This window comes from Aquila chrysaetos, chromosome 13 (assembly GCF_900496995.4).
Source record: "Aquila chrysaetos chrysaetos chromosome 13, bAquChr1.4, whole genome shotgun sequence".
In the NCBI taxonomy this organism is placed as follows: Eukaryota; Metazoa; Chordata; class Aves; order Accipitriformes; family Accipitridae; genus Aquila; species Aquila chrysaetos.
This window is the reverse complement of record NC_044016.1, coordinates 3,549,867-3,575,759: the sequence shown is the minus strand read 5'-3', so window position 1 is coordinate 3,575,759 and position 25,893 is coordinate 3,549,867. Positions and strand designations below refer to the sequence as shown.

Genomic DNA, 25,893 nt, shown 5'->3' with positions numbered 1-25,893 from the left:
GGTGGAAACTGAAGAAGTGACACATTTTTAGGAAAAAAATTTGACTCTGCCAGCAGCCATCTTATATTTTACAACACCAGTTCTGGCCCCTCTCGAAACAAAAAAATCCACCCAAAAGCACCTGAGATGAATCTCAGAAAGTTGGCCAGTAAGCGGACATATCAGCCTCTTCAGTATGCATAAAGCATATCCTGCAGGACAAAAGAAGAAATATTATAGTATTAGTTCTGCACCATGGGACGACTATCAATTCGGAGGCTCCTTGCTACGTTTATCAGTTGTAATAATCAGCTTCATGCCCCTGATGCAAGGACCTAGAGCGAGGCTGCCTTACCAAACTGAATGATTCAGAAAAAGCTAGTATCTCTGTATGAACAACCACAGAATGCCAAACCTGCAGTCCACCTGGCCCAGTATCTTGCTCTAGTGCTGGGAGGGGAGGCCCAGAAAACAGTGTAAGAGCAGGGCAAGACTACTGAGAAATAATCTTAATATATTGAGAAAAAAAATCTTAATTCCTAACATTTTCATTTGGAAAGGTTTTTTTGACCACTGGGCTGAGAATTTTCTTAAGAACTGTGCATTTCACCCTCAAATCTCATTTTGAATGAATGAGGCTACTTCAGATGCACATTTAGATATGCAAAAGAGCTATCTTAATTTAGCCTGCACTTAATTTTATCTGATTTGTTTGCACAGAGGAAGGCAGAAGAACATTGGATCAAAGTTTCCTCCTAAAGGAGAATGGGAACTCACACAAGCGTTTGCCCACATTTTGTCTTTATAAATTCAGGTAATCTGAACAGTATGTCGCTGGGGAGAGGCATTAAAGCATTTAGCGTACATTCAGGCAAGTGGATTTCTGTTTTTTTGCTTTACCTGTCTCTGTGTCTAGACAGCTGTAAAACAGGGACTAGAAATTATGTCCAAGATGATTCTTCCATTAAATACTTCAGTCTCTAATGCTGGCTTCATACCGATGTAGTTAGCAAAAAAAGATGCTGCTAACAGTTCATTACCACAAAATTCTTTCTTGCTTAACAAAAGGAAATAATGACAAAATGTATTTTCTTTTTTTTTTTCCCTTTCTAAATCTCTTTTATCAAAGAAAGCAAGCATCAAGATACCAAACCACACAGAAAGAATTATGGAATACTTTCTTTCTTGTACTCTAACATGTTTCAATTAAAATATGCAAATATTAGCATGATTTTCTGGGACTTTTAAAACAGAAAAGTTAGCAAATATTGATATGGGCACTATGAATTGATTTTACATTTCCTAGCTTCTTCTTTTAAGGGTTTTTACTTTATTTGTAATTTTGTTCCTCCCAAGCATTAGGAAAAGATTGAGATCAGGTTATGCATTTACAGAAATATAACAAAGCTGTAATTAAAATCTCTGCTCTTTGACATCAGCAGTGAGTTACTGACATGGGTAATAAAATTCTACTTCACTGTTTTGTAATTGTGCAAGGGATGACAACAATAACTGCAAGTGTAAGATCTCTTCCACAGATAAGCTTTGGCAGGGAAAAGCAGAATGCCAGGTGATGATGCAGCAAAAGGTTTATAGGTTATAATAAAACCACCTAGTCTTTGTTCATTACTTATTATGTTTAGAACACAAGGCATAGCTTCTACTTTCAGGAAATAAACTGAATTAAGAACACACCAGGCTCCCTACTTATTCATGCCAAAGACTTTGCTATCCAAGGGTTGATATTTGCAAAGGCTGCAGAAGGGTCATCTGAAGTAACAGCCCTCCTTCGAGAAGAAAACGCACCCGAGCTGCTCATGGCCACACTGCGAGCCAGCGGCACCAGGCACAGCTCTGCCCGGGTCCTCCACCGACGATGTGTTACAGAACCCCTGGGAGAAGCTCGCAGAGCTGTTCGCCTTTCCAATCCCATTTGCAGGAACCCGTTTCAAAGGGCAGAGTGTAGCGATGGGCAAATGAAGACTGACACCCTGGCTGCTGTTGGGCTAGGGAATGCGTACGGCACGTATGGCAGAGGATAAGCTCTCTTACATGATTTTGCTGCTGAACCTGAAGTGCAAGCAACCCCTCCGGTGTAGAAAAGAGCCGGTTCAAAACCGTGGATCACCATCGAACATGGACAGTCAGCTGGGATGGGGGCATCTGGGACGTGCGCGTCTACCCACAGGAGCCAGGAAGCCTCCAGTGATTGCTCGCTGCCTGACCACCAGCCTGTCGTGGCCGGGCAGCCTTTGGTGCCTGCTGACTTGTGCAGGATTAGACCAGGCAGATAGAGGGGAAAGCCCCGTATCGTAACAGTGGCCCCATTAAAATATTTATTCTTTGGGATGTCAGCCTGAACTTTGAATTTCTTTGCTTCTACTGGTTACTCACCTTGATGTTTTTGAACTCTAGTCCTCTGTTCCCTGAGAGAAAATGCATATTTAGACTCATTTAAATGCATTAAGTAGCATACTTATTTTCATGCCCTGCCCTTAAGATGCAGAATGTTACACATAACTTCCTATAACGTAAATTAGAATTTAATATCCATGGAGTTGCACCTTGAGAATATACCCTGGAGTATTTATTACCAAAGCATGATCATTACCTGATTCAGCACATATTTTGATACATAGAATGCACCGTGTCTCCCTTTTACCGTAGGGATGTAAATAAATATTTTTGTAAACATGCACTACTTAACTTATATATCACAGCAGATCCGCCAAATCCGTATTTTGCTTCTTGCAAAAACATAAATAGCAGATTTACCCAAATGATGCAACAAAAGATAGAAAGGAACTCCTGCCTAGAACCAATTTCCAAATGTCTTGGTTACACTGAATCCTAACCATTTTCTCAAAATAGCTTTAATGATCTTATTTAATCACAGCCTTTTGCATACCAAATGAGGCAGCACACGATACACTGCGCAAGAAAAATTGGGGAAGCTGCAGAACACTGACCAGCCTTCTTGGTAGCAGAAGACACAGACTGCTCATCCTTAGGTGATCATGCGATTGCTACCTCCCCGCCTTCCTTTTCCATCTTTCTGGGCTGTATGCTGCCAAGTGTTACAGAATCACATGCTGGGGCTGAACGAAACTGATTTCAGGACCACGTGGGATGATGGACATCCCTTAGCCATTTGCTAACCCAGGCAGCTTTGATGGTTATTGCTGAAGAAGGTCTGGATAGTGAATCTACCAAATTGCCAAGTTGTTAAAACTTGCTAAATAAAACGAAGACTTCCCACTGTGACAAATTCTCCTGATGAGACTTTTACAGTCTAGCTAAGAACTTTGCTCCTTCCCCACTCACAGGAAGAGAGATCCGCCTTGATTCAGCAACATACTTTAGCACGTGCCTCAAAATACTCTATTGAACGGCCTCTGCTGTCCTCAAGTATCTCATCTCAGTTTAAATAAAACATTAAAGGTAACTCAGTCCGATGTAATTAAGTCAAAGGGAAGTGTGACCTGCCTTTTAACCTACAGGGGCAAACAGGAGAGATTGTAGCATCACACATCAGGTTAGTTGTTGCATGTGGAATAAGCTGGTGCCCATGTAGCTAGATCACAGACCAGCAGCATTTGTTCATATGAACCATCACTGGATCAACAGTCCCAGAAAAAAACCCGCATAAAAGCTTGAATGCACTGAGTGGTTAAATAAATACATGATTCAGAGCTATTTTCTCTACCAATTCATGAGGAAGCTGTAGGTAGCTGGTGTATGTATTCCTGCTGTCTTCCATAGACAGAAGACATCAGTTTCCAGGAGTGTCAACTCTGGCAGATACCATCAACTCTAAAATTTTTAACAGTTTCCAGAGTTTTCAGAGCTCATCAAGGATTTAGCTCTGCAAGCCCTCTTAACCATAGCACTGTTCATGTTCTTAAAACGTCCCTTTGCCAAAATCTGTTAAGGAAATCCCCTTCTCTCATTACTCCAAACTAGAAAGCAGGGCCAATAAAGATGATTTTTCTCTGTGACATCTTCTAGTTCAAGAAGTACTTCATCCACATGGATGAATTTCCTTGAGCTGCACACAGGTTAGATTTGAGAGTGAATGATGAAACAAGGCATTATGTTTTAGCTTAAACCTTCAAAAGAATAAATAACTGATGATGAATTTTCAAGGGCATTGTGCCTCAGGATACAAATGTGAAGCCTATTTGGCTTGCATAGGGTAAGGCAATCAGACCAAACTTCTTATAAATACGATGCCTGAATCAGGCCTCATTAGACCAACATGCACAAATCTACTTTGCTACCTTGTAGTAACAGGAGGAAACTTAGCAAGAGAAAAAGGGAAGCTTCGATATTGCTTCAGACTGTCTCTCCTCCGAATTAAGCACTTGCAGTGCAGGCTGAAGATGACATAGCAGCTGCAGAGCATGTTGAATTGATTTTGCCAGGTATGTGCCTGCATGGGGCTGCTTTTTAATTTAGTAACCAGAGGGTTAATTAGTTCTGGGAGTGTAAACAGGTTGGTTAAGCAGGAGTCCAGATGAGCTGCCACGTTCCAGTTGGCTAAGACTTAGGAGCAGACTAAATATGTATCAAGAATAACTAATCTGCTTCCCCGGACACCTATTTGCTAAATTAACACGAAGCCAGAGCTGTGCAGACGTTGGTGAGCTGCTAGCAATAAGCTGGTTAGGCTGTTCCTCAGATCTGTGGGTTTCTGAAGTAGTTTTCTATAAGAAAATTTAAGTTGCACCTTTAGTAAGAGAAATCTCAGATAATTAGAGTCTGTCAATTTATTTCATAACTTTAAACATCTTATCTAAGAAGAAAAGAAGATCTTTCTCCTAGAACATACTTGGGAAAAGTTATTTCTCTATATGACAGTCTGCAGAATGGGCATTTCATGTTTTTTCAGTAACTGAAAGAATTTAGATGGGTGAGAAGGAAATGACAAGCTAGAAAAAGTTCAAATGGGCTCTCATTCTTTCAAAAAACTTAAAAATGGCAAAAGTACTCCAGTGACAATTTTTCTAAAGAAAATTCCAGTTTGTGTTTTGCACCCCCCCCCCCCCCCCCCCCCCCCCCAAAAAAAAAAACAAAAACAAAACCAAAAAAAACCCCCAAACAGTTGAAAACCAAAAGATTTTGACTTGGTAACTAAAACTGGAGCTTCCAAGGGAGGGCAGATAAGGTGCTCCATGCCAACATTTCCACATCACACTACTTTTTTGCATTATGAGTCATGGTCACTAGTGTCCATTCTGGAAAGTCCTTGGACAGTCCCACTGGAAAACAAACAACATCTTTCCTGGGTACTGTGACTGAAGCCTGACTGGAAGTATCTGGAAGTGTTTGACATTTGTGGCAAAATACATCTGTTCAAATCTCTCAGCTGTTCAGGTGTTTAGGAAGAAAGTAAAATGCATATAGAAAGCAGAAACACTGAAAAATGTTATTGAAAGATTTTTCTTTGAAAACCAGAAATTTTTGGTCATTGTATTCAAAAGCCTTCATTCACTTTGAACGTAAATACAACAGGGTTATGATTCTCATGGACGACTCATCTCTGATTTAACTTGTATTCAACCAGCTCATCCCCAATGGATGATGCCAAAGACCACCATTCCCTGCAACTTCTGGGCTTTAAAACCTCTCCTGTCTCAGAAACACAGTTAGAAGTGACCTAATATTGATAAAAATCATGTGTACAGATATGTTGGACTGTATGAGATACTGCTTTTCTTCAGTAACACACTCAGGAAATATTGTCACTCTTAATTTTTAGTCTATTTAGTTCTAGGTAAGCACATACATCTACTACATTGAAGTATCTCATTTGTATATATCAGGCTATCCACATTTTACCATATGGAGGTATCACATTATTAATAGCTGTTTTCCTTAAATAGACTACAGTTTGCTTTAATCTTCCTTTCCGTGCATGATCTTGCAAGAGTAAAAAGGCTTTCATACAAAGGCTGTGTTTTTATATGCAAATCTATCATTTGATTATACACTTTTTTGTCCCTACATTATCATGAATATTTCTGATGAATGTTTTATGGGCTAGGTTTAGGATTTGTGAGCTATTTCAATTTTTATCTGTTTGCCATATCATCTGCAAATACCGCATCTTTGTTGATGTTGATTGGTCTCATTTACATATTTATCACACTTTTATGCTCAAGGATGTTTTGCTATAAACTGTCTGTCCCCATTTCTCCTCCATGTACTACTAGTACATAGATATATTTTCAAATTGAGCTCATTTCCATATATAATTTTCTTGGTTAACAATAAATCACCACTTAGAGACATCCTAGTCAATGAGATAGCTACCTTCACACATATCTGACATATGGTTTCTGAGTAATTAAAGATAACGGAAGCAGTTTACAATGCACTTCATAGTCCAGAGAGCTCGATGATTTTCCATAAGGACTAGGCTAACAGGAACACCGCAGGACTGTCAACCTACAGCTGATCTTATTCCTAACTGGAATAGGAATCCAGTTTTTTTGGTAACTGGTAACTGCTGGCCACAAAAAATAAGACTTTCTTTTTCTTTTCTCAAGAAAAAGGACCATTTACAGTGGTGCTTGATGGGCTTATGAGGGTCTACATCCATGAGTGGGGTGCAGCAACTGGAGGTTTTTTAGGGTGTACCCCGTGCCAGTAGAAGACTCCTGAACCTACAGTGCTGCCCTGAAATGGATCTGGCACTTCAGAAAAGGCCAGGTGCCATGTGAGCTTTACCACTTGCTACTGACCAGCAGCTCTTCAATCCTTCTTGAATGTTCACTGCTTGTTCTTAATCCATCCATCCATCCTTCTCTAGGTTCAAAATCCTTTCCCTTTCCCTGCCATACCTTCTGGTGTGTTCACCTGCTTGCTAAATCCCTTACTTATGCAAGAGTACAAGGGAAAAGGGTAGAAATGATGCAGAGAAACGTCAGCAATCTATTCCTTTTTAGTTTTGCCATTACACACACAGCAGTGAAAAAGGCACTGACTTTAAAATGCATTTCCCCACTCCCACTCAGACTCCTCTTGGGTGAACAGCCCGTTTGTGACCCTCTCCTGTCAGGGGGCAAGCGCTGGGTGTGTTTCTAAAAAAATGCTGTGATTTGTTCATATATGAAATAATTCAGAAAAATGGTATATATGTCCCAAAATAGTTCAGGTTGGACAGTGACAGTTATAATTTCTGGTGCTAGCACCAGTTAATCCATAGATTTTCTGTTGCTAAAGAATGGTAGGAAACATATTACTAAGAATTTTTCATTCTAGTGGTGGAGGGCTGCAAATATATCCACAACAGTATACTAATGAAAGTATGATACATCCGTTCATCAAAGGTGCTCATAATTGTATCTCCAGGCTTATCACTAAAATTCACAGAGATTAGGTGCTTGCACCCTCTATGTGCTAAGATTTTTGGATCTATCGCCCGTAAGAAACTTCTCTCACACATCCTGCCGGCTGACTCTGAACACACACAGAACAATCCTATTTATTCGTTACTGAGAAGAGAATTGGCTGACCTGTTATGAACAGGAGTGCTTTCCTCCCCAATCTTTCCACTGTTTCATTCCAAAATTCCCAAAATAATCAGTTGCCCATGATCTTCTGCTATGGCACTATATTTATTAAATGCGATGACACTCCACGCTCAACCAACCCTTTGACCGAGGACTGCCCACTTGCTGATATAAAAATGTATTTATGACAACAATGTTTTAGAACATGGTGTTAAAAAAAAAGTTTCTATTTTTTTTAAACAGAAAGATGAAAGTAGATGAAACTCAGAGATAGGGGCTTGCTCAGAGGCCGTAAAAGGAGTTGCAACCAGAAACTGCTGTTTGGAGCAAAATGGTTGTTTCCTAGTAAATATTGACATAATACATACATTTTCTCCAGGTCACCAAGTCCTGCGAAAGCTCCTTTTGGAATGACTCTCATCTTGGTGAGCACAAATCTCCTGAAAATAGAGAAAATGGGGTGATCATTCACTATTCACAACACAGGACTGCTTTGGTAGCCTTGTCAGCACAGGAGAGGCCTTTATCACAGGTACAAGGATAGTCTCCAGGCTGAAGGCTTTGGCGTCTAAATACAGCTGTAATGTTCAAAGGCTTCACGAGACTCCAACTGCCTTCCCGGCCCAAAATTACAGCGGTGTTGGGCTACCTCTGGAGCTCCTCAGGGGAAAAAAGCAAATGTCAGTAGTTACAATTTCCCTGTTTGCTTCAGTAAGAAATCCAGACCCGCTCACCGCAGCTTTGCTGTGCGCTGGGAGGGGACTGTCTTTCTCATCTCGACCTGTCTTTTGAGAGATGCTCAAGCACAGCATGAAGCAGCCCTGTGGACCCAGACTGGGCTGAGTTCCTTACGCAAGGTTGTAAGGTGGTACATGCACGCTCATGCAAGATAAGCCTTAACCTGCTGCACAGATAATTTAGGGAGTCAGCTGCTATCTCCCATCAGTGCAACTTTAATATCCTTTATTGCTTCTCGCAGTCTCTCTTCCAATTAGTTCATGATGTGCCACAAAACTGGGCCTTTGGAATATACAACTTGATCACACGTGCACCAAGACAACATTTTAATCATTTTTTGAAGGTCACAGAATATGCTTTATGAAGAAAAAATTTTTAAAATATCATACAAACCTCTTTGTTAACCTGGGCTCATCTCCTTTTATCACAATAAACAAAGAGGACTACAAAACTTCTGATGGGCACTCAGCAAATGAAAGGTAGGGTTTCTACTACTCCTTGGAGAAATAAGGTGTTATCTGGGTGGTTGTTTTCTTTCATGCATTTAATCATTCATAGGTAGTGAGCGCAAACAATTGCGTATATTAACATGACCTGCTCATCAAGATACATGCTTCACATGATATGCTTATGACTAGATGCCAGGTCAAGAAAGCATAGCTGAGACACGAGAAAGCCCACAGAGATTTCGTAGAGATTTTCTGCTGAGAATAAAAGTCATATTCAAACTCCCACGTATTAAACACCAAGCAGATAAATAAGCAAGACATCAGATAATATTGGTTGCATTGAGCAACGGTTGTTAAAAAATGGTATTTTTCTTTAAAAAAATCACCTGTGTTACATACGTGAATATCGCCCCGTGATTCAGTTTCTTAGTCTATTTTCTCATGGAAATGGAAATGAATTGTTTTCTGAATTACTATGGATGTCTTCTTTTCAGTGAGCATGCCTCCTGGACTATCCCTCGTTTTTATCATCTCAGAACTGGTTTTGCATGGCTGCTTGAGATTGCCTTTCAGCTCGTGTCTGTGCTGCCTTATTGTAACCTCTGCAGGAGGACAGAAATGGGAACTCAGCCTGGTATTACCTGCAGTGTAGTCCTGCAATTTTTAACACAGTACCTCCAAACTAGAGACTTACTTTCTTACCATTCACATAAAGTATTCATGCAATCCTCATCTATTTTTTATTTCAGCTGATTAGTTTAGAATTTTCATGGGAGATTATCATGTTTTAATCAAAGTCTTAGGGAAAAAAAGTATTATTCTGATAGAATACCACTGTGAAAGATTCCTATTTTTTAACTGTAAGTCTTTAGTAGAATCTACTCCCTCATTTAGATTCCTAAATATGAGTTAATATTTACTTAAGTGGGACAAAGTCAACGCACAACTCACCTAGCTCTAAAGATGTCACTGTGATTACACCAGGAGAGAACTTGGCCCCCCCCCATTTTTAAACACTGAAATTTATGGTATTCTCAGTCCAGAAAGATGATGAAGTCAATTTGGTATTCCATTATTCTTGTACTATCATTAATGTAAGTCAGAAAGAGCTCCAACACACTGTCACACAAGAATTACAGTATGAGATCATTATGCAAATGTTAGAAGGATTAAAGAGCTTCCAGAAAAGGCCTAACCTGGATTAGGCAATTTGTAAAGACCTACTGAAAACACGGCCAGTGTAATGCATGCAAAGCTATGGCTGTGCTTTCAGAGTGCAGCTAGGTACAATGGATCCTTGCAGAACACCCAGCAGGCTTAGTGCTACAAAGCTGAACCATCAGGAAACTCTTTAACTTTGATCTACTTTGAAACCTTTCTTGAACTCTCCTTTATAGAAACGCATGCCTAATTTTGGAGACCTAGAAAGCAGGCTCTGTCTGAAAAGCCACGTATAATTTTTTTTTATGGCAATGTTCTAAAATGAATCCTCTCTCTGCAGGCGCAGATCATCAGGACGTTTGCAATTTTTTAATTAAACACTGGCCTACGCCATGCTTCACCACAACAACAATTTACAGCCTGATCCTGAAACTAATTAAAAGAAGGGAACCTCATTCAGAGATGAGGTTACCTATATGAGGAAAGCCACAAGTGCATAGAAGTAAAAATCAAACCTTGAGTTTCTTTGTTGAATACCCTGCTATCCTGTGTTAATAAGGTGCCAGAATTCAGGAGCCACGCGTCTAATGCCCTGGAGCAGTTTAAGTGGAATTGAAGCTTAATAGCTGAAGTCTCACATTCCACTTTAAAAAATTAAGGTTAATTGTCTTTAAACATCTCTGAGTAGGCTAATAAAGTCAGCCTTAATGGTATAACGAACACTGAAAATTAGAGTCAGCTACCTGTTGAATTATCAACTGTATAATGAATAGGAGTCTATTATAACCAGCCAAACGCTGTATTGTCAATAAATCTCACCAATTAGGCTCCAAGAATCAATCTGTACTTAACTTGAGATACTGCCTGTTCAGTACCAATTCTTTCTGAGGTACATGGAGAAAATAATTGAAAAGCATTTCCTTGGTTTTGTTGCTGGCATTATTTTAGGGTCAAAGAAATGAATACAGCCCACCTTCATCCACGCATATTTCATGTCAAGACATGTAAACAAAAGCATCCCTTAAAAAAACATGTGCTTATTGGAGAGATGCAGTATTCGGTCCTAAAAAATTATGTTAGTATTTAGGCACCAGCAAGGAAAGCACTGAAAAGCCTAAACACTCAGTGCACGGTGTGGAATTGAAAACCCAGAGCCAGGTGCCCGACATCAGGCGTGAGAAAGGGTAGGCTGAAAGTTAGGTGATCCAAAAATCTGCACGCAGAGTAAGCCCCCAGGAGACACTAAATCTCATCTCCCAGAGCTTTTAGCTCTGCGTCAGAGCTGCAGGTGTAGCACCAGCCCCAACACACGCGGGGACGCCCCTCGCTCGCAGCAGGCTTTGCCGGGACGGAGGAAGGCATCGTGGTCTCCCAACACAGCCCTGGCAGCCGAAGCACAGACGCAGGGAATGGGAGGCCTGGCACCAAGCCCCCCCTCACCCTGAGTGGTGTAAACTCCTGTATTTCATGCCCCCAGGAGGATGCTCAGTGGTCAAGGTACCTCTCCCTGCCTAGGCTCAAGCATCGTGCAACCAGGGCTAGGCTCCTGTGCCACCAAAGAGGACAAGGGGGGAACTTAACCCTACCGTCCTCTCTAGAGGCGTTACAGTTGGACTTGATTTCCCCGAGACAAATTAAAAAAAGATAATGACACTTTTTTAAGTCCAAAGTTCAGTGATGCTAATGTTATTTGGGCTACAGTAGGTCCCAGAAGTCCTAGCAAGGACTCCAGTGCTGGAGCCAGCGGAAACTTAACAAATGAGAGAGCAGAAACAAGCCCAGGAAAGGAAACAAGCCCCAAATGGTAACATGGTTATCCTGCACCATGAGAAGGCAATATACATGGCTGGAAATAGAAGAACGGCAGTACTAACTATTGTTATTCCCTACATACGGAAGTATAAGCTAGGTTTAAGTCTGGCCTGTTGGCCCATTGCTTCTATACACGCCTTGATATCCAGGAGAGGTTTCTAAATTCTGATTTAAATACATCTGTTGAAAGTGATTCTTGGGAGTTTATTGATAGGAACTGAAGCTGTCTGCTGCAGTTGTATAATCACACTTATACTTTACATATTTTGATATATATGTGATATGAATTATAATAGAAATACTTACTTAAATATATAATATTGCTTAATATTTAACTGATTTTTACCTACTTCTGTTTTCCTTACCAGTGAGAGTGTTGTCTGTTGAGCAGTAATGTCCTTTTACATCTGGAAGAACAGATAAGCTTACAGTCAGACTGTATTTCTCTGGACTGAACATGCACAAGTCCCACAGGTTTTTCCATTTTTCATTTTTAAGTGTTTTATATGCCACTTTATTATATCATTTTAGTTTGTCTCATGAATGGGTGTGAGTAAATTCTTGTATTACAAAACTACTAAAAACCTGTTGCTAATTAAGGCTAGACCTGTCAGGACTAGGGCAGAACTACCTCCTACTGATTTGTTTATTTATACAGGGATGTCTAAACCTCATTATTTAAAACAGTGGGGTCTCAGTTAATGTGAGGCCACTGACACAGGTGACTTACACCGTTTTATATCATCATGAAGAGCAAACAACCCAAATACATCTTGTTTCTGTATGGCCGTGTCTAGTATAAGAGAAATATCATAATGCCAATTTAATCTCAAAGCCTAGAGAGGACACGATGCAAACAACAGAAATTAGCAGGTACTGGTAAAATGTTCCTGAATAACCCTCTAACATTTCCAGTTATGAAGAGATTGATTGAACTTTTCCTAAAATAGTCTTCTGCAGCTGACGCAATTCAGACAGACAGGACATAAGACAGAAAGGGAAAAAAATACCTCCAGAAAAATTAATATTCTTCCATCTAGCCCCACATGAATCCAGTGACAGAAATCAGACCGACCTCATCACGAAGGGATGGAGGACTGGATGTCATTATTCAAGTATCTGGTGCCCAAGGTATGGGTGATTAAAAAGACTTGGTAAATTACAAGTTAAAAAAAAGTGGACCCAGAGGGGTCATTTCTGCTAAATGTCTCTTAAAAAAAAGTGCATAGGAAACACATGAAGTGTGCACACTAAGCAAATCAATGTAAATACAGTGTGTTTGTAAGGTTAGCAATTTATGTGCAAAGTGATGTATTTTGCATATTCATCAAATGAGTTCTCAGACCCTGGACCGACAAGCTTTTTCTTGAACAACTATGAAGATGCGCTTTGGCGTAAATTTGTAAATTCTCCACTAGAACTTACTCCCACACTGCACTAGTGCCCACTCCTCCCAGCCCCCTTCCTTAGCACATGTGCCCCCCCCCGCCCCCAGCAATAACCTTTCACAACAAAGGATTGCACTGATTATCAGAAATTAGACTAGTTAAAAAAAAATAATTTCTGCTTCATAAAGCATGGTTGAATTTAGGTCTTTCAAAACACTTTTTAAAACTCATTTCTCAGATCTATTTAAGTCACACACAGTTAATCAGAAAGTGTGTGCATTGTAGAATTATCTTCCCTGGCTCATGTAAATTGCAAATTCATGATGTTAAAATGAACTATATCAAGCAGATACTATAAACTTTATAATTTAAGGACCAAAGGAAAATAAAATAAAAAGCCAAGAAGATTCGGTGACTGTAATGCTAAATCACCAAATTTGGTTCCAAAGAACTAAATGTGATAGGATTTTGAAGAACATTTTACTTTAATCTCTGAGCTAATAGACTGATGTTATCACCTTCTAATCCTCTGCAGCAATGTGTATTTTGTCAAACAAAGATTTACAGTGAAATTTAATTTACTCTCTGTGATTTTTTTTGGTTGTTTCTTTGTTTTTGTGTCTAGCTTTGGAGATGTGCTGGAGGTTCCAGCACAAGCAACAGATGAGTCTTTGCTTTACATCAGGAAAAGACGAAACGATGCCATGACCTATTTAGTGTGCTCTGATTAAATGCAAAAATCAACAAAATCCTGCACCCTGTTTTTTTTCTGTTTTGGCTTGATTAGTCAATGCAACAGTGAAGGACTATTTTGCTTCTCATGCTAAAATAGGAGACAAATAGATACTGCAGACTGTGTCCCAGATGGTGTAAATCAATTGAGCTGTGTCATTTTGGCCCTAAACATTTGTCCTAATTCTCACTGGAATGAATCATGAGATTCCTTTGAGCTAAATGTGTTTTAATTTAAATTTATGAGGAAGGTTTCTGAGCCCCCAGCTCACTGAAATGGGTTCACATTGCCATACGACTTCACTATGACTAGGGTCTGGTTCTAGTAAACACCTCACTAGGAAGGGGCATATGCAGATATACATGAACATGACAGTATTTTTCCTAATCAGCTGCCTAGGTGGAAGAGCTCTGCAACCTATTAAGGAGTTTGTAGCAGCTTTCAGACATAGCTATGGTTTCCCCTTCCTAACAGCAGGCAGAGAGGAGTCCAAAACTCATAAATCGGATGCTAAAACATCAGGCTTCAAAACCCATCAAACTAAACGCAAAAAGATCAGGTTTATTTGCTTTCTGGTTTTAAAGTCTTTAGAGTGCATTCATATCATGCTGCAAAGCCATTTTCAACACTCATGAGGCTTTAATTTAAAAACAGAGAAAGATTTATATTAGTTGCCTCAATTCCAGGAGGTGCTGAGGTTGCGACTTCGTAAGGCTGACAGGATCCTGAGGAACGGCGCCGGCAGTGACAAAACACCGCTCCCACCATCTTACTGGCTCCTCTTTTCAGAGAGCTACCCCATCGTCTTAAGGGAAAACCAAAGCCAAGAAGAATATTTTTCCAATAATAACTATTCATGGATTCAGTTCAAAAAGGGGACTCTGACGGCACAGACACGCTTGAGTAATGGAGGAAGAACTCTGCAATTCATTTTTTCAACTGAGACACGATCCAAGCATTTGAGAGTCTGAGAGCCCCTACTTTACACACATGTAAATTGATTTACGAGAGAGAGGCTGTAATCCCTCGCTAATATGCACAATCTGGCTTGAAGCATCTAATCACTGCATTTACCTAATGCGCCTAAATCAGCTGCTCATCCCCTTCAAACGCTTGTGAAAGGACAAGCTATCTCAGCCGTGCAGCTGGTTTATTCCTTTTATGGGATAATAAATGCAGGTAAAGGTGAGTATTCCAAGGAAAACTTAGGCAATATACATTTTATGGAGAAGACGGAAACCAAAGATCCCTTCCTGAGTTGCAGGCCGTACTGGCCCTGGCTAGGAGAGAGTTAATTTTCTTCATGGCAGCTCATAGGGTGCTGTGGTTTAGATTTTTGACCCAAACCATACTGATAACACGCTAACCTTCTAGCTTTCGCTGAACGGTGTTTGCACAGCATCAAGGCCACCTCTGTTTCTCACTTTGCTGCCCGGGAGGTGGGCTATAGTCTGGGGGGGGGACGCGAACGGGCAGATGACCCGAAGTAACGAGGGAGATATTCCGTACCGTGTAACGTCATGCTCAGCAATACAAGGGAAAACCAGTCTCCTATGTGACGGAAAAACGCAGGATAAATCTGGGAGGGTGCACGTCCTCCTTTCGGGTGTGCTACTTGGGAATCTCTTCAGGTCTGGGAGTGATGTCAGGGGCATCTCTGAGAAAGAAAATACTTTGCTTTGTGTGCTATTAAACAAAGCAATGTACAGACAAAGTAAATACAATTAGAACTGTGATGATAAAGTTATTAGCGATGCCTGTCTGCTTTGCAGGTCTGAATCTAAAAGGCAATATGTGCAGTAGCTTGTGAAAAATCACTCCTTAATCTTTACCAGTGGCCTCCCTTAAAAATCAATTTCCTTTTCTTTTTTGTATTAGATTAAAAGGATAATGAATAGTACTGATGGCATTCCTATTCTAAATTTAGTGAATACTTGCTCGGCGTGATAATGCCACCCAGCCACAAAAAGCTGAAGGGAAGCATTTTAAGATCAGACAGCTGACGTCCTGTTGGCATTTCACTTGTAGAGTGCCCACAATACCATAACGTGGATAACGAAACGCCCGTTTCCCCAGCAGAGCCGTGATGCTGCTCACACAGGCACACAGCAAAGTTGCTGTGGGATTTGTTTTACCCCCGGGACCTTGCTTAGGTCAGCTAATAAGTTGCACACAGTGCCCCTCAGCAGCTAACAGCTGATAAAGAGCGATAAGGAAGGACAGAAAATTGTTGTGAGGAAAAAAAAAAAAAAAAGCATCTAAAAGGCGGCAAAAATGGTCAAGCAACATGCTTGTAAAACTTACTCTCCCTCCCCCCTGCCTTAGTTTTCCAAACCCATGGCATGTTTAGTCTCAGCACTGATACCCTTTTCATTTCTGCACAAAGCATACACTGTCCTCAGTAACACTGTACATCCCCCCCAACGCTGCAGATAGCTTCATTCCGAGGTCACACGTGCAGGCAGTTAAAAATAAAACTCCAAGATGCTTTTAAATACCTCTGCTTGAATAAGGTGGGATGAATTTGGAGACGGGGGATTAAAAAAAAAAAGGAGGGGAAAAAAAAAAAAAAGGGACCATTGCAAAATTCCCAATCAGAAAAAGGGATGCGACACCAGGACTTTTACTCGATCTGAGATGTTTAATGGTCTATGCTTAGTGCAATTATTTCACTGTACTTAGGCTGGGTTGCTTTACGCTGAGATAAAGCTGGAGAGAAACACAGTTACAACTATTCAGACCAGTTGCCTATGTGTGTTAGCTCATTTTGCAAAGCGCCTGACAAACAATATTGTTGAAGATTTAGGCGCAAGTAGCAGTAACGCACGAGATATATAACAAAGACAAATGACATCTGCCCCAAGCAGACTTATTGCAGAGCAACCTCTGACACAAGGACGTTGGTCCCTTCGGTGGATCCGGGTGGCTGCAAATCAAAGGGCAAACTTGGCATCCAGCACCCTTGCAGCAGATAAAGCAGACAGCAAAGCAATGCCGTCTTAGCAGGAAGGATCTCCTCTTTTCTTTAAGCTTGCCCGGAGCTTGAGCGCAGCAAAGCAAAGCTGGAGCTCTGGATTCCTCTACAGTATGTACACACAGAGAAAAAAGGTTTGCTACCGAGCACAAATTGCAACAACAAACAAGTCCTCTTTAGGCCTATGAGCAGAATCACAGTTACCATGTTTGCACCCAGGCAGAGTTTAACTGCTGGGAGTGGGTTACCCGCAATAAAGGCCAGCAGTAAGCTTGAAAGCACAGTTAAAATTGCTTCTATTAATGTCAAGGGCATGCTGTGAAAAGTGTTTTGTGTAGGATAAATAACACAAGTGAATGAAGTTATCCCGTCTTGCTTACAGAGAGCCAGAAAATAGCCATTGCTTTATTTTTACAAATAGCTATACTTTTACTAGTATCGATTATCCTGTAAGACATTACGCTGCCTTTAGAAGAGCACATACTCGTTCCTCGCAGCTTACTCATATGGGCCTTTGAGAAATGTACAGCTTGTGATAAATGTGCAACTTCCTTAAAATCTGACCTTGATATCTGCAACCATCTTTATGGTGAGGAGCCATTAAAATTCATTCACTCTGAGCACACTCTCAGTGTTGCATCTATTTATATTAAGAGCTCTGCATAATTTCCTAACAAAAGGAGCATTGTACAAGTACTGGGTATTTTGTTCTTGCACAAAGAGCATTGTACTTTTTGTTCTTTCCTGTGGGCAACTCGTCAAGGCAAATAGGGTTATGGAAAATGTCCACAGACCAACCAAATAGGGGGCTTTTTAGGTATTGTCTTCAAAACTTTCTTCCCCTCTTTTGATTCAGAGCAAGAATAGTCATCCTGCTCACACACAACCAGTCACTTCAACTCTTTTCCTGTCCCAATAATGTGTCAGAAAAGATCTTAATCCACAGCAGGGAGAGAACAGTGGTTTGTTCATCGGCTGAGGTCGTAGCAGAAAGGTGACAAGTGTTCTTTGTGTGTAGTGTTTCTACCTCTAAGCCCTTGCGACCTTCTATGTTGCCAGGCCCTCCATACACGATGCTATTTTTATTGACTGAGACAAATTGTCCAGCGACAAAATTCCTTAAGTTCTGGGTTGGACGCCTTAGTGAAGGTAAAAGAGAAAGAGAAAGCTTTTCTGCAAAATGTCTTGCTGAACCATCACTGTTTAGCAAAACACCAAATAACTTACCTCTGTCACTTTATCTTGCTTGAGGAATTCATTAGAAAGAGCCTGTGTGCTTTTTACCTGCTTTCTTATCCATATCCTCATAGGTGCTATACCTACATTGCTTAATAGGACACAGCTGAAATATCACAGAGTATTAATAAAATAGAAAGAAAGATACTCACTGTTACATTCCTTAATTAGCACACACAGCCTAATAAGTAACAGGGTCCCCACCAAATATTTGGATTAATTTGGATATATCCAAAGGCTTGTTTGAAGGTGTAATGAGATATCTGATACTTCTTGATGCCAGAGCAGTCAGAAACCATTTAAGAAATAGCACTTGGAGACTTGATTGTACTCTTCTTTTCCGCTGGATCTGAGTATGAACTTTGTAAAAGTAAATATTCTCTCTGCTATCTAATACGTGCTGTATTTTCCAAAGAGCAGCGTGAGTGCCAAACACAGCTAACACAACTGGCAGTCTTTGGAAAAACAGCATCTCCTGAAGAAGGGGTCCTGGATGCAAACGGCATGTGCTCCGCTGTTCTCAGGACACCAGCTAGACTTGTGCTGACCTAACTATGCTGAAATACAGAAATATGCTGGGCCTAGGCCATACGCTCCCACTTCTCCCCCACTGTGGCGAGTGGAGCATTATCTTCTTTTTACGTGCTGAAGTGCACATTTCAATTTTAAATACTTACATTTTGAAACAACACTAAAAGTGACAAACATCAAAAATCCCCACCTTTTGTTACTCTAGCACCATGCAAAGCAGCAAACCCTCCTGTTCATCCCCTCTGGTCATGCCTTCCTCTAATCTGAATGTCTCCCCTGACTATTTCCAGGAGGACAGAAGCTGGTTCCTGGAATTGCTGCTGCCTCTGCAAGAGGATGAACCACACAGCACACTGAGAATGGGAGCACCCACGAGATTAACGTGAGTGACAGGCTCCTGCGTGCGTAAGAGAGCTCGTAGTCCTTGCGCTGTAAGGCACTTTGCACATTTTATTCAAGTCCCATAAACATTCCCATTTACTGCCATTGCTCACCACTCATTCCCATGTCACTGGTGCTCTTCCTAGCCGCACAGTTTCCATGCCAAGAACTTTTCTCAGCTCATCTATTGGTGATTGCTGAGGGAAACATTCACAGGGATATGAATTGCAGGTGGATGGACTCTTTCAATTTCTTCCTGCACTCTCCCGAGAGCATCTGTCTTCCCTCACAGTCTTTCTCTGTTATTGAGATCTCTTCCCCATAGACATCACCAACTTGATAGAAAGGGAACAACAAAACAAGGAATCCTTATTACTTCTCCTTTTACTAAAAAAATTAAATAATTATGTTTTCCTGTTATTTTAGTGAGAATTAGCTTGCCACTGCAAATGCTGAGTTTATCTACCTTCCACTAGCCATGGATTTACTTTCGCATGTTAAAATAATGTTCCTGAATAAATACAGCACAGCAGCTAGTGTACCAGTAGCCTTAAAAATACTGACTGTTCTATTTCCTTTAAGATTGACAGATCTCTTCCCAGTAACACACAGGGCAAAGCTTGCACTGGTGTCAAGTATGGATCTTTAATGCATTTGAAAGTGAGTATTATTGTTTCAGAAAGATGCCAGCTTGACCACACTGGCAACTGAAACACTAGCTTACGTTCAGAATAAAGATGGGCTTAGTGTTTTCACCTTCAGAGTGCTTCTCGAACATGAACCCTCTATGGAGCACTTAAAAATAATAAACATATACGGTCCTCTTAAAAAGGGTGACAGAACAGTGACATAGAGACAGGAGAAACTTGACCTGCTCGTGGCACAGCTGCAGGTTATGGAAGATCTCTAAGAAAGAGCTGAGCGGTTATGCCTGGGAAAATATATCCTTTGCAACATCTAACCTCAGTGGATGAAATCTAGACTTCTGTCCCCTTCCTACGCACCCTTCCATCAGCTGCCTTGAATTGACTGTGTCATCAGCTCTCTAAATGACTGTGATAGGCATCTTCTTGCGTAAAATTAGATAAAACCTGACTGGAAGAAACAAGGACAGATGTAACACTCATCTGAGTGAAGGAAGGTCGTGAATGGCATCCCACGGAGACCTGCACGGGGCCTGCACACCATAGTCATAAGCGACGTGGAAGAGGAGTGAGGAACAAGGTGACAAGCATGTATGATGACCAGGGCAGTAAGGTAAGAGCTGGGTGAAGATTTGCAAAGCAGAAGTTCAGTCTTCACACAGCATGTAGTTCAACGATGCAACTCCTTGCTACAGGACACTGTGGGTGGTAGGCATTCAAGAAGAAATGGATAAATGCATGAAAGCCAAATATATGAAGAGGGTCAACTACCAAAATATCACTCTCTTCAAGATGTCCCTGAGGCAGGCAGAGCTGGAGAGGTACACATCTCTCTGCTGAGACACACATCAGAGCAGCAAACAACCTGCACTGCAGCCAGCCTGGGACAGCTTTACCAAAATGGGGAGACGTACCCAGATCAGCACAAGCAAACACCACCTATTTCGGCACTCTTTGAAACAGGTGCTCTATGTCTAGATTGAAGCACTGAAGTATTCTTCGATATTTACGGCTAGTGCAAGTTTTTGTACATTGCAGAAGAAGTAGTTGCTCCTTAGGTTAAAACAATTCAAGGATTAGTCCCCCTCCCTTTGCCAGAAGAATAAAGGGTAAAACTGAACCAGGAGTAATGTTTTCAGTGCCACATTCGGACTTCTATTTCATTGCACAGAATTAGCTCTACAAGACATTTCCAAAAATAAATGCGACAAGAACGCTTCAGCCCTCTTTAATAATAAAAATATTAAAAGAATGTTTCAGCTCTCCACAAATTCTTTTGCTAGGTAATTTTGATAATCTTTGTAAAATCAGGGGAAATGCACTGCCACTGCAAAATCTCAGGTTGTCCCTTACTGTCCTCCTCACCCCCACTTTGGGGTGTGGACTATAAAGCAGACTCGGGGCTCATAATACTCTAAATGCTTAAATGTTTTGTGTTACTTGTTTGCTCCACTCTTTTTCTAAAACCTTCCTCCCCCTTCTCTACAGTAAAAAACCAAGTGGTTGACGTAGCCTTTGAATAGAGGGTGCAGTTCTGATCCCTTTCATCTCAAAAAGGGTATATGAGTATGGGGAAAGGTATAGAAGAGGGCAATAGAAGACATGATATGGCTTCCATAAGAGGAAAAAACCAATTTGGCTGGGACTTTTCAGCATGGAAAGCTTAAAGCTTTGCTAGAGGTCTGCAAAATATCCCAGAGAGGGTGGATGAGGACTGATGCTTTATCAGCTCGCCCATTACAAAAACTTAAGAGCTGAGGCCAGAAGCAGCGGGATTCAGAGCAAACAAGAGGACCTGGCTCTTCTCGCAGTGCACATGGACTGCCAGAGCTCCTTCATGCAGCTTGCCTGGGTGCAAGAAGCTGATGTGGGCTCACAGGTAGAACGTACAAATAATCTGAGGAGAGGTAAATTAGGGTTACTAAACAAACAACAAGAATTTCAGGCAATCCCCTGGAATTATTTGGAGGCTGGAGGAGTACTGCGGTAATACATCTTAAATGCTTGCCCTATTCTTACTCTACCTTTAGCAGCTCTTAAGAATCCCTCTTGTACGCAGGATGCTTGATCGGCCTTACCATAGCCATGGCTTATATTGCTGGGAGAGAGCAGGCAAAGGAGGGGCTGCCTTCCTACAGAGGAAAAACTGATCGTCATCTGCCTCTGCGGGGCTATACTCGCTATACTCCTGCCTGGAGGCAAAGCAGGGGATTGTGGAAAGAGGATCTAGCATGCCCTTGGTTGGTGCTGATGGGCCAAATTTGAGCTGCTGACCACTCGCAGAAGATCTTTGGTGGGCTATACGACATGTCTGTGAAGCTCTAGGGCAAGATCACGGCATAAACAAGCTGAGGGGCTTCGCTTTCCTACCAATATCTGAACAGTTGCATGTTTGCTTAAAGGTTGGTTGTAGCAAGTATCCAATCAATACTCTACCTATGACTCTCAAGTCAAAACAAAGATATCTTCCTACATCAGGCATTTCTAACCTACAAAGAAATATTCAGTAGTACTGACTCCATCCTTCTGCGTCCATATTGATTCTGAAGTAAAGCATAAGGTTTTTAAAAGCAGACAAAGGCTTTGGAGGCTATTACCCTATGCCTGTTTCCTTCATGATGATATCTAGGCTTATATTTTGTCTGATTGATTCCAGCTGATAGTTATGACATATTGCAGAAGAAATCACAGGCTTTAGACTCTGAGGATGACCAAGCAGACCTCAGGATAAATTAGGAACAGACTATGAGGTTTTTTACTGCGGAAAGAATATGTTACAGCAGCAGACATGGAGAGATGCAGTAGAGACAATATGCAGTCCTTGCACAAGCAGAACACCCAGAGAGCTTTTAACCAGATGAAGAATTTGAAGGCTGAAGGTTTAAACAATTGTGTTAAACTAAGGGAAAGAAGGCTACAGTAGTACCACCACCAAAACACACCACCAGTAAATAAATACCACTAAGTCACTAAATACTGATCCTTGGCCAGAGACTCAAACCCAGCTTGGTGCTAAAAGGTACCTAGCTCCTTAAGGCTTTTTTTTTTTTAAATCTGTTTTTAATAGCAAGGGCTTTATTTGATTTCTCTAAGTCTGAATAAAGATATTTATTTTTAGAGAACTATCCCCCAGCCCTCAGACAAACCTGTGCTTCCCAGGAATAAGTAGGGAAGGGATTTCCTCCACTGGCCCTTAATTCAGGAACACGGTGAGTCCTGTTAACTCCAGTATGGCAAGATGAGTGCATTTAGGCAAATACTGAGATTTCTTTTCTAGCATAAAGGTAGTATTTTGATTTAAGACAACAGAGAACAACACATAGTGGGCCACCATCTGAGCAAAACCTGCATGAATGTGATCCAGGTAAACTTTACTGAACTCACTTCATATGTCAGAAAAAGGAATCTAGACCCCCCTGCTCTCACTGGAGGTATGAAATGAAATGTCTTTTTTCTCAGAGAGAAACAGAGGACAAAAAAAAATGAAACACAGAACAGAACTCTGCTTGAAAACAGAGTGAAAATAAATCAGCAGTGAATGGATTAGCTTCAGATCAGACTGCCCGGAGCAGCCTGCTCTGGAACAGCAGAGCACTCAGGGCTTGTGTTTTTTAAATTAGTTTTAATAAATAGAATCAATAGCTCAAATTATGAAGAAGGACAAAAGCACAGATCAAATCGATCAGGGCTGTAGCTTATCGCTATAAGCCAAGGGGTGTCTTCTCTTGTCTGAACGAGATAAGGTGGCACAAGAATCCACTTGCAGCTTTTCAGTATCTCTCCCAGAACAGCTGGACAGAGTTGGATACAGAGCCTGAAAATGCTCCTGGTTATCCAAACACAAACACAGCCTCCTTTTCTTTTTCCTTTCCCCAGAAGAAAAAAAAAAAAAAATTAAAAAAAAATAATAAATAAATCATGAAATAAATCCTTTGTCCTGAAGATAAACACAGGAATTTACAGGGAGGACAGAACTAAATAGCCAAACAAGCACAAGGTATCCTGGATTATATATGAGATTTAATGCTCAGGTGAAGAGATTCTTGGTCAAATCACTGGAAAAGTATCTTTCCACATATGAGGTTAGGAAGGGGTGTCAGAGAGCGTTCAGGAGTTCTCTCTCCCCCAAACAGTGAGCCAAGGATTATCCACCAGAGGGGAGCGAGGGTCAGGTTCTTGGCAGCGAGAGGGAGCATTTGCACACAGGCACTTTGTTTTCCATTTTGTGTTTGTTTGTTTTGTTTTGTTTTATTTTTCCCAGAGGGACTTCGCTCGAGGGAAGCTGTAGCATCTCGCTCCAAGGCCAGGTCACCGAGGAGCCAAGCAAGAGCTGGTCTCCAGATCCGTTGTGGCAACGTAAGGGTACAACACGCGGACGCTCCTGCTACACGACACACCACCTACAAGGGTAGGGAAAAATGGAGAATCCCGGCTGCCTCCTTACTCAGGGTAATAGGGGCATGACCCTATTTCAGATAAGCTTCTTTTGATTAATAGTGGCCGCCTCCTCCAATAAAGCATATTGCAGCTCCAAACAGCTTCCCACGTCGCAGCGGGACCCCAGGTCACCAGCCCTGGGTGTGTATGCGGAGGGCTTGTACTATTTGTCACCAGGACATCACCACAAGGTCCCCTTCTCATCATGGGGGTTTTATCCCAAACACTCCAAGCATCAGCTCTGGAGCCCAAGTGCTGCACAGGAAACCAGAGCACTTTAAAAACCCTTCCCCCCCCCCCCTCCAGTGTAACTTTCTTATTGAAACTAAGCCAAATACAAACTACCAGCCCTGAATTTATTTCATCAAATACAGTATAGCCGAAGAGGTTTTTTGGCACACCACGTGACACCCTAGGGGTGGGAGAACAATGCACAGTGCTGATAACCTCTGCTAACTCCCATTCATCCTCAGGTTGAAAAGCTGGCATCAGTTACGTGGGCTTTGTGCCCACATATAGCACATAAGAGTCTTTTTCATTGTTGTGGTTGAATTACAGATAAACAGCAAAAGGGGAATAATAATCTTATAATAATAGAATATATGACAGATGTACTACTGAAAGTCATTCACATGCTCCAGTGATGAGCATGGTTCAAAGCCTATTTGGAATAGCCTTCCATCTTGCTAATAAATATTCAGAGACTTTTTAATCTTCAAGGACATAATATCGAACATCTGACAGAAAATTCAGTGTAGATCCATAAGCGGTTTTTATTACATTTCAGTCGGAAGTAGGTTTTATAACGTTTTATAGCAAGCGGCGCCTTTGCCAGAAGACATAGAACTTTCTTGGCCAAAGTAGTCAGTGGTTAACTGCAAGTACGACAAAATAAACAAAATACCAATTATGATTCAAGTGTAGCGTAAGTTATTTTCTATTCGGAGAGGAAGAATTGATTTTCCCAGCAGTGTCACTTACACTGTAATGATTATTGCACGTAAGACAACTTAAGAAAATGATGGAAAAACAAATTAGATGGGCTGCAGATCATTGGCTTATCTTGACTGCTCACCTTGAAGAGAGGGTTAGGGAAACATAATATACAGTACCGGATGTCAGGGTGCTTGAAACCTCTGCTCTCCTTCCACCTCCCTGATATTTTGTATTAAAATTTCAAAACAGAAATAAACATTTCCAGCAGGGGTAAAGCATGAAGCAGCACATCTTGCCAGTCTAACGACATTTGCTTAATTAAAAACAATGATAACTTGCTGTGACAGAAGATAATTAAAGGGGTATAAATTGTATAAGAACTTGGCTTTGTCTAATGCTCTCATTTTATTTCACATCTATTCATGAGTCATATTAGAAAAACGTTGCCACGGCTCCTTGGCTTTTGTTAGCTGACACTTCAGTACTGACGACCAAGTGCTAAAGCAATGCAATGAAAGACCAGGCCCAATATTATGGCACTATCTAATGGAAATCAATAAGAATTCTTCCACTGATTTTTCAACATGTATTGGATAGACCTTTTATTACATGCATAAGCCTGAATAATGGGAACAGAGGTTAACCCATCAGCGATGCAATAATAATCTCTTTATGAGGAGATTGTATCATCCCGATCAGAGTTTGTAACAAAAAAATGAATTGGCCTCACATTCTTCTCCGGCGACATCCAAAATCAGCCAATGTACTGTACATTAAGTGCTGCACGTCTTATCTAGCTGATAGAATTCGCTGCAAGAGGCTTGGTTAACCTTGTTTGGTTTTGCTTTAGGGCCAGCAAAAATGACAGTCAGCATAACCACCGAACCTGAAATGTCATTGCAAAGTTTCGCACATACCTTCCAGAATCGTTAAGTTTTCCCTCAGATTTATTTCAAAGGCCTGCATCATTACTTTAC

The 25,893-nt window shown here is 41.1% G+C and overlaps 1 protein-coding gene across 1 annotated transcript in view; it reads right to left on the bottom strand.

Annotated features, from left to right (window-relative positions):
- Positions 1-25,893, bottom strand: part of LOC115350414 (follicle-stimulating hormone receptor) — an 82,556-nt gene that overhangs the window by 43,049 nt on the left and 13,614 nt on the right. Inside the window, exon 2 of the mRNA XM_030036043.1 lies at positions 7,865-7,936. Coding sequence (XP_029891903.1) covers positions 7,865-7,936 — 72 coding nt within the window. The remainder of the gene's footprint in view (positions 1-7,864; positions 7,937-25,893) is intronic.